Source organism: Salvelinus fontinalis, chromosome 18, assembly GCF_029448725.1.
Source record: "Salvelinus fontinalis isolate EN_2023a chromosome 18, ASM2944872v1, whole genome shotgun sequence".
Taxonomy (NCBI): Eukaryota; Metazoa; Chordata; class Actinopteri; order Salmoniformes; family Salmonidae; genus Salvelinus; species Salvelinus fontinalis.
In genome coordinates, this window is record NC_074682.1 from 26,072,712 (window position 1) to 26,086,696 (window position 13,985).

Sequence of the window (13,985 nt, forward strand, 5' to 3'; positions counted from 1 at the left end):
TGTCGTGTCCCATGTCCCTTGTATATATCTTTTTACATCTTTTTCTTCGCATATCTTTTAAAAATACTTTCTTAAACCTCAACTTCTAAATACTCTCCTGCAGCTCGCCTCACCCAATGTGGCGTGGATCTGCTTTTTTCTAAAGTATTTCTATTTACTTCTGATCTGGAATCCATCTACTGAAGATAGCCAGCTAACTGCCTACCAGCTATCAGTTAGCAAACCATTGCTAGCGGTCATCAGCTAACCTTTAGCTCGGAAAGCTCTCGCTAGTTCGAACAACGTGACTAAAACCAGAGCATAACGGACCTATTTCTCTCCATATCCCCGGATTCGTACCGCAAACTCTGAACATTTTCATCTGGATCTTCGCAACTAGCTAACCACAATCCCGGGTGACCACTCCTGGCTAGCGTCTCCATCCCGGAGCAGGCACCGGAGCAGGCACCAATTAGCCTGAAGCTAATTAGCCTGAAGCTAGGGCTCCTGTGCTACCACTGAAGCCCACTCCTGGGCTACAAGACCCGGACCCATTTACTGCCGGTACGGAGCACGGAACCCCGCCTATCCTCTACGACTGGAATACCGACATAATCTGCCCGGGGACTCCAACAGGCCCCTCAGGCGTGACGCCCGCTGAAGGCCCATTCTGCTAACCTACTAGGCCTGTTAGCTACCTAGAGCTACCTGGAACCCTACTAATTCCACGACTGGTCTATCGACGTCACCGCACGAAGAGGCAAAAACAGACTTCCCCCCCCCATCGCGACGTCCCCCAAAGGCTAACTTGCCTGCCCCGGTCTGCTAACTGCTAGCTTATCTTGCAGCTAGCGCAGCCAGGAAGCTAGCACCAGTTAGCAAACACAATTCTACAATTCACAACCTCTCTTTCGCCATCGCTATCCGGCTTGGATTCTCTGTCGACACGACCACGTCTGGTTTGCAGACGTGCCCTCAACCGGTGCCCTCAACCGGCCTCCGTCTGAGCAGACCCCCTCCGTCTGAGCAGACCACCCCCCCGGGCTACTAACTTTAAACGCGTGCTAGCTTAGTGGAGGCCTCACTACTCCATCTACGGCTGCCCCCTGGACACTATGATCACTTGACTACATAGCTGATGCCTGCTTGACTGTCCATTAATTCACGGTACTCCATTCTGTTTATTTGTGTTTTATCTGTCGGCTCTGTGCCTTAACTCAGGATCTGTGTGTAGTTAATCCGACCCTCTCTGCCCAGTCGTCGCCATTTTTACCTTCTGTTGCTGTGTTAGCTGACTAGCTGCTGTTATTTCACCTGCTGTTTTAGCTAGCTCTCCCAATCATGACCTGCAATCACTTTATGCCTTATTGTATGTCTCTCTCTAATATCAATATGCCTTACATACTGTTGTTCAGGCTAGTTATCATTGTTTTGGTTTGCAATGGACCCCGTAGTTCCACTCTCCGTACCTCTGATACCTCCTTTGTCCCACCCCCCACACATGCGGTGACCTCACCCATTGAGACCAGCATGTCCAGAGATACAACCTCTCTTATCATCACCCAGTGCCTGGGCTTGCCTCCGCTGTACCCGTGCCCCACCATACCCTGGTCTGCACATTATGCCCAGAATCTATTCTACCACGCCCATAAATCTGCTCCTTTTATTCCTTGTCCCCAACGCTCTAGGCGACCAGTTTTGATAGCCTTTAGCCGCACCCTCATCCTACTACTCCTCTGTTCCTCGGGTGATGTGGAGGTAAACCCAGGCCCTGCATGTCCCCAGTCACCCTCATTTGTTGACTTCTGTGATCGAAAAAGCCTTGGCCTCATGCATGTCAACATCAGAAGCCTCCTCCCCAAGTTTGCCTTACTCACCGCTTTAGCACACTCTGCCAACCCTGATGTCCTTGCCGTGTCTGAATCCTGGCTTAGGAAGGCCACCAAAAACTCTGAGATTTCCATACCCAACTATAACACTTTCCGTCAAGATAGAACTGCCAAAGGGGGAGGAGTTGCAATCTACTGCAGAGATAGCCTGCAAAGTTCTGTCATACTTTCCAAGTCTATGCCCAAACAGTTCGAACTTCTAATTTTAAAAATTAATCTCTCCAGAAATAAGTCTCTCACTGTTACCGCCTGCTACCGACCCCCCTCAGCTCCCAGCTGTGCCCTGGACACCATCTGTGAATTGATCGCTCCCCATCTAGCTTCAGAGTTTGTTCTGTTAGGTGACCTAAACTGGGATATGCTTAACACCCCGGCAGTCCTACAATCTAAGCTTGATGCCCTCAATCTCACACAAATCATCAAGGAACCCACCAGGTACAACCCTAAATCCGTAAACATGGGCACCCTAATAGACATTATCCTGACCAACTTGCCCTCCAAATACACCTCTGCTGTCTTCAATCAAGATCTCAGCGATCACTGCCTCATTGCCTGTATCCGCCACGGGTCCACGGTCAAACGACCACCCCTCATCACTGTCAAACGCTCCCTGAAACACTTCTGCGAGCAGGCCTTTCTAATCGACCTGGCCCGGGTACCCTGGAAGGATATTGACCTCATCCCGTCAGTTGAGGATGCCTGGTCATTCTTTAAAAGTTACTTCCTCACCATATTAGACAAGCACGCTCCGTTCAAAAAATGCAGAACCAAGAACAGATATAGCCCTTGGTTCACTCCAGACCTGACTGCCCTCGACCAGCACAAAAACATCCTGTGGCGAACTGCAATAGCATCGAAGAGCCCCCGTGATATGCAACTGTTCAGGGAAGTCAGGAACCAATACACGCAGTCAATCAGGAAAGCAAAGGCTAGCTTTTTCAAGCAGAAATTTGCATCCTGTAGCTCTAACTCCAAAAAGTTCTGGGATACTGTAAAGTCCATGGAAAACAAGAGCACCTCCTCCCAGCTGCCCACTGCACTGAGGCTAGATAACACGGTCACCACTGATAAGTCCGTGATAATCGAAAACTTCAACAAACATTTCTCAATGGCTGGCCATGCCTTCCACCTGGCGACTCCAACCTTGGCCAACAGCCCCGCCCCCCCCGCTGCTACTCGCCCAAGCCTCCCCAGCTTCTCCTTTACCCATATCCAGATAGCAGATGTTCTGAAAGAGCTGGAAAACCTGGACCCATACAAATCAGCTGGGCTTGACAATCTGGGCCCCCTATTTCTGAAACTGTCCGCTGCCATTGTCGCACCCCCTATTACCAGCCTGTTCAACCTCTCCTTCGTATCATCTGAGATCCCCAAGGATTGGAAAGCTGCCGCTGTCATCCCCCTCTTCAAAGGGGGAGACACCCTGGACCCAAACTGTTACAGACCTATATCCATCCTGCCCTGCCTAGCTAAGGTCTTCGAAAGCCAAGTCAACAAACAGATCACTGACCATCTCGAATCCCACCGTACCTTCTCCGCTGTGCAATCCGGTTTCCGAGCCGGTCACGGGTGCACCTCAGCCACGCTCAAGGTACTAAACGATATCATAACCGCCATCGATAAAAGACATTACTGTGCAGCCGTCTTCATCGACCTGGCCAAGGCTTTCGACTCTGTCAATCACCATATTCTTATCGGCAGACTCAATAGCCTCGGTTTTTCTAATGACTGCCTTGCCTGGTTCACCAACTACTTTGCAGACAGAGTTCAGTGTGACAAATCGGAGGGCATGTTGTCCGGTCCTCTGGCAGTCTCTATGGGGGTACCACAGGGTTCAATTCTCGGGCCGACTCTTTTCTCTGTATACATCAATGATGTTGCTCTTGCTGCGGGCGATTCCCTGATCCACCTCTACGCAGACGACACCATTCTGTATACTTCCGGCCCTTCCCTGGACACTGTGCTCTCTAACCTCCAAACGAGCTTCAATGCCATACAACACTCCTTCCGTGGGATCCAACTGCTCTTAAACGCTAGTAAAACCAAATGCATGCTTTTCAACCGTTCGCTGCCTGCACCCGCACGCCCGACTAGCATCACCACCCTGGACGGTTCCGACCTAGAATATGTGGACATCTATAAGTACCTAGGTGTCTGGCTAGACTGCAAACTCTCCTTCCAGACTCATATCAAACATCTCCAATCCAAAATCAAATCTAGAGTCGGCTTTCTATTCCGGAACAAAGCCTCCTTCACTCACGCCGCTAAACTTACCCTAGTAAAACTGACTATCCTACCGATCCTCGACTTCGGAGATGTCATCTACAAAATAGCTTCCAATACTCTACTCAGCAAACTGGATGCAGTTTATCACAGTGCCATCCGTTTTGTTACTAAAGCACCTTATACGACCCACCACTGCGACCTGTATGCCCTAGTCGGCTGGCCCTCGCTACATGTTCGTCGTCAGACCCACTGGCTCCAGGTCATCTACAAGGCTATGCTAGGCAAAGTGCCGCATTATCTCAGTTCACTGGTCACGATGGCTACACCCACCCGTAGCACGCGCTCCAGCAGGTGTATCTCACTAATCATCCCTAAAGCCAAAACCTCATTTGGACGCCTTTCCTTCCAGTTCTCTGCTGCCTGCGACTGGAACGAATTACAAAAATCTCTGAAGTTGGAGACTTTTATCTCCCTCAACAACTTTAAAAATCTGCTATCCGAGCAGCTAACCGATCGCTGCAGCTGTACATAGTCCATCTGTAAACTACCCACCCAATTTACCTACCTCACCCCATACTGCTTTTATTTATTTACTTTTCTGCTCTTTTGCACACCAGTATCTCTTCTTGCACATGATCGTCTGATGATTTATCACTCCAGTGTTAATCTGCTAAATTGTAATTATTCGATTTATTGCCTACCTCATGCCTTTTGCACACATTGTATATAGATTCTCTTTTTTTCTACCATGTTATTGACTTGTCTATTGTTTACTCCATGTGTAACTCTGTGTTGTTGTCTGTTCACACTGCTATGCTTTATCTTGGCCAGGTCGCAGTTGCAAATGAGAACTTGTTCTCAACTAGCCTACCTGGTTAAATAAAGGTGAAATTAAAAATTAAAAAAAAAAAAAATTCTCTCCTTCTCTCTTTCTTTCTCTCTCTCGGAGGACCTGAGCCCTAGGACCATACGTCAGGACTACTGGGCATGATGACTCCTTGCTGTCCCCAGTCCACCTGGCCTTGCTGCTGTTCCAGTTTCAACTGTTCTGCCTGCAGTTATGGAACCCCTACCTGTCCCAGACCTGCTGTTTTCAACTCTTAATGATCGGCTATGAAAAGCCAACTGACATTTATTCCTGATTATTATTTGACCATGCTTGTCATTTATGAACATTTTGAACATCTTGGCCATGTTCTGTTATAATCTCCACCCGGCACAGCCAGAAGAGGACTGGCCACCCCTCATAGCCTGGTTCCTCTCTAGGTTTCTTCCTAGGTTTTGGCCTTTCTAGGGAGTTTTTAAGAGGACTAGCTACCGTGCTTCTACACCTGCATTGCTTGCTGTTTGGGGTTTTAGGCTGGGTTTCTGTACAGCACTTCGAGATATTAGCTGATGTACGAAGGGCTATATAAAATAAACTTGATTGATTGATTGATTGGAAGGCTTATACACTATATACAGTGCATTCGGAAAGTATTCAGACCCCTTCCCTTACACATTTTGTTACTTTACAGCCTTATTCTAAAATTGATTACATAATTCCCCCCTTATCAATCTACACACAATACCCCATAATGTCAAAGTGAAAACAAGTTTTTTTTTGTGCTAATTTCTAAAAAATAAAACAGAAATACCTTATTTTCATAAAAATGGCTAAAATGGTACAGTAGACATCCTTCACTGCGTCCAATGGACTGTGAGTCTCTGTTACTGTGCCACTCTGTTAATTCATGATCTTGGATACATTGTGTGAAAACAGTGAAAGAATGACGATGACACAAACTAGTGATCAATGACAGTCCCTTAACCCCAGGGATAGCCCCACCCTCAAGAGCCTTGTACTGTAGCGTGGTTAATACACCAAAGTAAACTGGAGTCTACCTTAGTCTGTGGCCCCTTCAGAGAGGCATCTCCAGCCGCGGCAGCTGGTGCAGCAACAGCCGTAACCAACTTAACAGGATCCTTTTTAGCCATGTCAACTTTGCTTGATGTGGTGGGCACAGTCTATAAACGCACATGGTTCAAGCCATTAGACGAGGTGCAGAGAAGAGTTCAGAGTGCTGCGCATAATCTCACAGTCACAGTTTACTGGAGTGATAGAATGATAGTTAGCAGCTTGTCTGTCATTGGTAATGGAAAGGAAAGGCGCAGTGAGAAGAGAAGTACCTGACCAGAATTTGTTGTCACAGTTTGGTAGAGTAGTAGGAAGGTAAACAAACCCCATCAACCTAAACCAGGTAAACAAACCCCTTCAACCTAAACCAGGTAAACAAACCCCATCAACCTAAACCAGGTAAACAAACCCCATCAACCTAAGCCAGGTAAACAAACCCCTTCATCCTAAGCCAGGTAAACAAACCCCTTCATCCTAAACCAGGTAAACAAACCCCTTCAACCTAGAAACTGTAGCACTCATATGACAAACCTCATCTGTCTTGGGCTTGGTGTCCAGTGGGGAGTCCAATCCTGACATCAGAGAGAAGTCATCAGCAAACTGAAACACAAGTCAATAGATAACAGATTCACAACCCAACATAAATATAACATAGAATAGTTGAAGAGTTTGTTGTCTATTTGCATGAATATGGCTTTTTTGATGACAAATTACTCAACACAACAGTAGCACAGCGTCAGCTGCAACATTGGACATCCCAGTTTAACACTGGACATAAGCGATTGTCACTGTTTATTTTGTTTTATGCATGGCTTATATTATGTAGTCATGCAGGATGTAGGACCTGCTTTCTTTGGTGTTATTTACCTTTTCCACCTTAGCTTTCTTGTCAACGGGGGGAGCAGGAGACTTGGTCACAGGCGCAGACTTAAACTCTTCAGATTTCTGGAAGAAGAAGAGAAAGATTATTTGGTTTGTTAAATACTGTTTCTTAGGTTCTAGTTGAGAGTAACAGGGAAAAGCTCATTTCAAGCCTTCACTAGAAAGCTGTCTTTACAGAACGTTAGTATGACACATCAGTTGTCAAAAGCTATTACAGCTGACACTGTGTTAAAATCATATGCCATGGTCATCTTGTAAGCATCATAAATATGTCATGACATGATAAGCAGTAGGTGGCTAGGAAGTTAGCTGTCCCACAAGGTAGCCTACATTGTGCTATGTGTCATTATGACTGTGTGATGTCAGTTAACACAACTTGACATTGGTTCTCATAACAGTTTACCATCTCATGCTAATGACAGTTTTACGATGAAGGGATGAAGAACAATATTATCAGTCTTTGTTTACCTTGATGGTAGCAGGTGGAGGTGGAGCAAAGTTTGAGAAGCCAGCAGACAAGGCATCAATGGCACCCAAGTCTTCCACTTTCTGTCAACAGATGAAATACATTGGGTTATAATGACATCTCACTTCTTATTTACAGTATCACTGGTCAGGACCTCAATCTCACCCAAAAGACTATGGGACTAATAATCATTCTGTAACGTTATGCATGTTTTAGGGAACAGGGCTCAAATTGATTTGTAAGTGAAAATATAAGCTGTTAATAGTGCAAAGTCTCACCTTCTCCTGTTTCTGAGGGATGGGAGCCATAGATGTTGTGAACCCAAAGGACAGGGAGTCCAGAGCCTCATCTGTGCTCATGGGTTTCTGATACAAGTAAACAAACAAGCAAACAAATAACCTCAGTTATACACAAAGCATTACAGTAACAGGTTTGTCTTCAACTGCACCACTAGAGGGCAGGTCAAAATAACTCCAACCATTTAAAAGAGACCATGAGAAAAAGAACCGACACACCCACCAATCACATTTCCTAGAATCTAAATCACAACAAAGAACACCGCAAAGGACTCTGAGCAGAATCTCTTTACAAAACATCAGATTTGGCAGGAAGCCCAGTGGTTAAGAGCATTGGTCCAGGTTGCTGGTTCAAATCCCTGAAGCGGACTAAAATGTAAATGTAATAAAAACACGCTTTATAACCAAATGTGCAACTTTAGACAACTCACTTTTGACAACATACTTCAAGGGTAAAAGAGTTTGCCTCTTGTCCTAACAAGCTCTCAGAAGCAGAGGTATACTACACAGAGAACTGCAGTACAAAACAAGGTGTGGCCCAGAGGGTGAATGTGTGTGTAGGTGTGTATAAGTGAATAGGTGTGGAGTAATGAGTGATTGTGTGTTGACTATTTATCTGTTGTTAGTGTGTGGGTGTGTTTATAAAGGATGGGTTTAGCAGAACTAGAGCCAGCTGGTTGAGGTGGGTCTAATGTTACTTGCAGAGCCAACACCCCACAGTGCAAAGCAACATTCTACATTGTAGAGCTACCCAAAACTGTCAGCAGAGACCATGGGATGACCTATGGTTTGTTTAGTTCCTTTAGTGTGTGTGTGGATGCACATGCAGTAGTATGTGGGTATGTGAGAAAGATTGAAAGGAGAAAGTCAATATCTCAACATTTCTCCCCAGCATACTCCCTAGCAGTAAATAAAATGACTTACCGGGACATCTTTTGGCTTGACATCTGCAACTGGGGCCTATGAAAATGTAATTTAACATTGTAATTCAATGTAATAAAAATGCATTAATTATATATTCTAATTGAGTAAGCCTAGGTTTAAATAAAAATCTGATCATGTTCTGACAAAAGAATGACAAAAGAATATTAAAGAGTGGTAACTATATACAGGCTTTTTTGGCATTGTCCAGAAACAAACCCTAGTCCATCATATAAACCTGGAAAAAAAGATAGATATGGTAGTAACTCCATCTTGTCATCTGATCAGCTTGGTGAAAATGTGTCCATATTGCTAACACCTATCCATTCCTCTCAGATTAACACAAGTGTCCAGGGGATAGGACAGGGTCTAGGGGTTGTTTCTGGATGGGGTGTATCTCTCTGTTGGAATTACTGATAACCAAGGGGTTCCAGTCAAATGTGTCATGTCAAAGGGAGTACTGCAACACAAAGCTAAAGATACATGCAAGCTCAAAGCGCTGTAACAGCAGAAGGCTGAGGTTTGGATTAAGTTGCAGAAGTGATGATGATGATGAGGAAGAACAATGGAGGAGGAGGGTGATTTAAAGACTGACCATGTCTTCAAATCGGTATCCTGGGGGCAGTGGGCAGTCTTTCCCCCCACATATCACTCCCTTCTTTGAGGTCAATCCATGCTGTGACATATACAACAACACACAGTGTTTTACATGGTGACCTGATGCACACACACAACCCAATCGAAATTGCACTGTGCATACACACACACTCTGTGAAGGTTCTGTACCTCTATCACCTCTGCCCCGGTGTATACATGGGCTGCAGGGGCGAAAGACTCTGATGAGGGTAAGGAATCAGCCAGGGCATCGAACGGGTCCACAGCAAGCTCCTACACATGATGCAACAAAACTCAAACACGAGTAATGCAACTCCATGCCAATCATTTTAGTGCAATATCAAACCCACATAGAGAAAAGATATATGGATGATTTACCTCTTTGGCTGCCTTAGCTCCTGGGGGAGCTACTTCCACCTGTACCTATAACCCAGAGCAGGAGAGGTTAGTGAATACAACACTAGTATCTGTGATACTGCTCAGCTCCTATACCCAATTGAGCTTCTGGATGGCTGTGGGCTCAATTCAACCAAACCCACATAGGTAGTACTCATGCAGGAACAAGAGCACCCTCTTGCTCATGTAGTTACATTTCAAAAGGCACTTGCACATCTGAGCTATCTTTGTTGCAGGTGCATTGTAACAATTGAATAACATGAGAAAAAAGAAGAAACCCGCACACTGCTCTTCATAGTATCACTGCTCTTTATTAAGCTTTTACGCATCAGCCTCAAGGCCTTCCTCAGAGCAGTATGCAGGTTTCTTCTTAATTCTCCTGTAGTCAAATACAATTGCAGAATGGTAAAGCAGGTGGCAGGTAGCCTAGCGGTTAATAACGTTGAGCCAGTAACAAAAGGTTGCTAATTCGAATCCCTGAGCCGACTAGGTGAAACATCTGTCGATGTGCCCTTGAGCAAGGCACTTAATTCTAATTGCTCCTGTAAGTCGCTTTGGATAAGAGCGTCTGCTAAATGGCTAAAATGTAAAATGGTTATATAGACATCCTTCACTGTTTCCGAGTCCCTGTTACTGTGTCACTCTGTTAATTCATGATCTTGGATACATTGTGTGAAAACAGTGAAAGAATGACGATGACACAAACTAGTGATCAATGATAGCCCCTTAACACCAGGGATAGCCCCACCCTCAAGAGCCTTGTACTATAGCGTGGTTAATACACCAAAGTAAACTGGAGTCTACCTTAGTCTGTGGCCCCTTCAGAGAGGCATTTCCAGCTGCGGCAGCTGGTGCAGCAACAGCCGTAACTAACTGAGCAGGATCCATTTTAGCCATGTCAACTTTGCTTGATGTGGTGGGCACAGTCTATAAACGCATAAGGTTCAAGCCATTAGACGAGGTGCAGAGAAGAGTTCAGAGTGCTGCACATAATCTCACAGTCACAGTTTACTGGAGTGATAGGATGATAGTTAGCAGCTTGTCTGTCATTGGTAATGGAAAGGAAAGGCGCCGTGAGAAGAGAAGTACCTGACCAGAATTTTTTGTCGCAGTTTAGTAGAGTAATAGGAAGGTAAACAAACCCAATCAACCTAAACCAGGTAAACAAACCCCGTCAACCTAAACCAGGTAAACAAACCCCGTCAACCTAAACCAGGTAAACAAACCCCGTCAACCTAAACCAGGTTAACAAACCCTGTCAACCTAAACCAGGTAAACAAACACCATCAACCTAAACCAGGTAAACAAACCCCGTCAACCTAAACCAGGTAAACAAACCCTGTCAACCTAAACCAGGTAAACAAACCCAGAAGCAATACTATATATGGTGTGATGCAACCAGAAGAAAAAGTGGAAATATATTGTGGCTTTTCTGTGGTGACAACAGATGTGACAGGCAAGGTAGACATGGTTTGTCTTGACGTGGTGAGCGTACCACAAATGTGGGCATGCTGGGAAGACTCGTAAGAGTAAGCTTAAGAGTAAGAGTGTCTGTTCACTTCCCACTTAGACACACAGACACCTCTAGGCCAGAAGTAAGGAAGTCCAAAGCAGAGATATGTGTTGAAATATATCGGCAGAGAGAAGAGGAAGATAGAATACCAAGGGGTGGAAGAATGACTAAAACCTCAAGATCACGGGAGAGATGAGGAAGACATAACACATGGAATAATGACCCAGGAAGAGTGTGTTGAATGGGGAAGTGAGCGTAAAGAGAGCCAGGTCAGGTAAAGAATAAAGATCCAAAGAGAGAGGCCCCACACTTCTCGACTGTCTGCCATCTACCTTGGCTGTCTGTTTCAGAGACTCTTGAAGCTTTGGTACTTCAGCTTTCCATGGAGTTGTCGCCGCCCCTACAATATTGCCTCCTCCCATGGTAGGAGGTGTAGCTTTGGCTGGGTGCATGGGTGCCGGCTACAATCAAGGATAGATAATACTCAATGTATACAACAGAAACAGAGCAAATTCAATGTACTGACACCCTGTAACAACGGTTATTGCAATAACACTGGTTAATGTAAAAACGTATCTAAATGTAATAAATGTAGATGTTTAATGAAATAAAATTGGTAAATGTAATAACTAATAATAGAGAGAAAAGAGAGAGCTGATTTACCTCTTTGGCTGCCATAGCTCCTGGGGGAACTACTTCCACCTGTACCTGTAACCCAGAGCAGGAGAGGTTAGTGAATACAACACTAGGCTACTATCTGTGATACTGCTCAGCTCCTATACCCAACTGAGCTTCTGGATGGCTGTGGGCTCAATTCAACCAAACCCACATAGGTAGTACTCATGCAGGAACAAGAGCACCCTCTTCCTCATGTAGTCAAATAAAATTGCAGAATGGTAAAGCAGGTGGCAGGTAGCCGAGCGGTTAAGAGCTTTGGGCCAGTAACCAAAAGGTTGCTGATTCGAATCCCTGAGCCGACTAGGTGATCAATCTGTCGACGTGCCCTTGAGCAAGGTACTTAACTCTAATTGCTCCTGTAAGTCGCTCTGGATAAGAGCGTCTGCTAAATGGCTAAAATTTAAAATGGTACAGTAAACATCCTTCACTGCATCCAATGCACTGTGAGTCTCTGTTACTGTGTCACTGTGTTAATTCATGATCTTGGATACATTGTGTGAAAACAGTGAAAGAATGACGATGACACAAACTAGTGATCAATGACAGTCCCTTAACCCCAGGGATAGCCCCACCCTCAAGAGCCTTGTACTGTAGCGTGGTTAATACACCAAAGTAAACTGGAGTCTACCTTAGTCTGTGGCCCCTTCAGAGAGGCATCTCCAGCCGCGGCAGCTGGTGCAGCAACAGCCGTAACCAACTTAGCAGGATCCTTTTTAGCCATGTCAACTTTGCTTGATGTGGTGGGCACAGTCTATAAACGCATATGGTTCAAGCCATTAGACGAGGTGCAGAGAAGAGTTCAGAGTGCTGCACATAATCTCACAGTCACAGTTTACTGGAGTGATAGGATGATAGTTAGCAGCTTGTCTGTCATTGGTAATGGAAAGGAAAGGCGCCGTGAGAAGAGAAGTACCTGACCAGAATTTTTTGTCGCAGTTTAGTAGAGTAATAGGAAGGTAAACAAACCCAATCAACCTAAACCAGGTAAACAAACCCCGTCAACCTAAACCAGGTAAACAAACACCATCAACCTAAACCAGGTAAACAAACCCCGTCAACCTAAACCAGGTAAACAAACCCCGTCAACCTAAACCAGGTAAACAAACCCCGTCAACCTAAACCAGGTAAACAAACCCTGTCAACCTAAACCAGGTAAACAAACCCAGAAGCAATACTATATATGGTGTGATGCAACCAGAAGAAAAAGTGGAAATATATTGTGGCTTTTCTGTGGTGACAACAGATGTGACAGGCAAGGTAGACATGGTTTGTCTTGACGTGGTGAGCGTACCACAAATGTGGGCATGCTGGGAAGACTCGTAAGAGTAAGCTTAAGAGTAAGAGTGTCTGTTCACTTCCCACTTAGACACACAGACACCTCTAGGCCAGAAGTAAGGAAGTCCAAAGCAGAGATATGTGTTGAAATATATCGGCAGAGAGAAGAGGAAGATAGAATACCAAGGGGTGGAAGAATGACTAAAACCTCAAGATCACGGGAGAGATGAGGAAGACATAACACATGGAATAATGACCCAGGAAGAGTGTGTTGAATGGGGAAGTGAGCGTAAAGAGAGCCAGGTCAGGTAAAGAATAAAGATCCAAAGAGAGAGGCCCCACACTTCTCGACTGTCTGCCATCTACCTTGGCTGTCTGTTTCAGAGACTCTTGAAGCTTTGGTACTTCAGCTTTCCATGGAGTTGTCGCCGCCCCTACAATATTGCCTCCTCCCATGGTAGGAGGTGTAGCTTTGGCTGGGTGCATGGGTGCCGGCTACAATCAAGGATAGATAATACTCAATGTATACAACAGAAACAGAGCAAATTCAATGTACTGACACCCTGTAACAACGGTTATTGCAATAACACTGGTTAATGTAAAAACGTATCTAAATGTAATAAATGTAGATGTTTAATGAAATAAAATTGGTAAATGTAATAACTAATAATAGAGAGAAAAGAGAGAGCTGATTTACCTCTTTGGCTGCCATAGCTCCTGGGGGAACTACTTCCACCTGTACCTGTAACCCAGAGCAGGAGAGGTTAGTGAATACAACACTAGGCTACTATCTGTGATACTGCTCAGCTCCTATACCCAACTGAGCTTCTGGATGGCTGTGGGCTCAATTCAACCAAACCCACATAGGTAGTACTCATGCAGGAACAAGAGCACCCTCTTCCTCATGTAGTCAAATAAAATTGCAGAATGGTAAAGCAGGTGGCAGGTAGCC

General features: G+C 45.1%; 1 protein-coding gene across 46 annotated transcripts in view; it reads right to left on the reverse strand.

The window, feature by feature from the left end:
• The window catches only part of cast (calpastatin), a 93,239-nt gene that overhangs the window by 24,189 nt on the left and 55,065 nt on the right, over nt 1-13,985 (reverse strand). For 35 of the 46 annotated variants that reach the window (XM_055868770.1, XM_055868756.1, XM_055868771.1 and 32 more), the window contains 15 exons: nt 13,731-13,775; nt 13,400-13,528; nt 12,387-12,509; nt 11,744-11,788; nt 11,413-11,541; nt 10,372-10,494; nt 9,550-9,594; nt 9,343-9,444; nt 9,152-9,232; nt 8,560-8,595; nt 7,618-7,704; nt 7,342-7,422; nt 6,859-6,936; nt 6,523-6,591; nt 5,979-6,101 (listed from right to left, as the gene is read on the reverse strand). In XM_055868770.1, coding sequence (XP_055724745.1) covers nt 5,979-6,101; nt 6,523-6,591; nt 6,859-6,936; nt 7,342-7,422; nt 7,618-7,704; nt 8,560-8,595; nt 9,152-9,232; nt 9,343-9,444; nt 9,550-9,594; nt 10,372-10,494; nt 11,413-11,541; nt 11,744-11,788; nt 12,387-12,509; nt 13,400-13,528; nt 13,731-13,775 — 1,296 coding nt within the window. The remainder of the gene's footprint in view (nt 1-5,978; nt 6,102-6,522; nt 6,592-6,858; nt 6,937-7,341; nt 7,423-7,617; nt 7,705-8,559; nt 8,596-9,151; nt 9,233-9,342; nt 9,445-9,549; nt 9,595-10,371; nt 10,495-11,412; nt 11,542-11,743; nt 11,789-12,386; nt 12,510-13,399; nt 13,529-13,730; nt 13,776-13,985) is intronic. The other 11 variants (XM_055868768.1, XM_055868772.1, XM_055868730.1 and 8 more) reach the window with 10 other exon arrangements.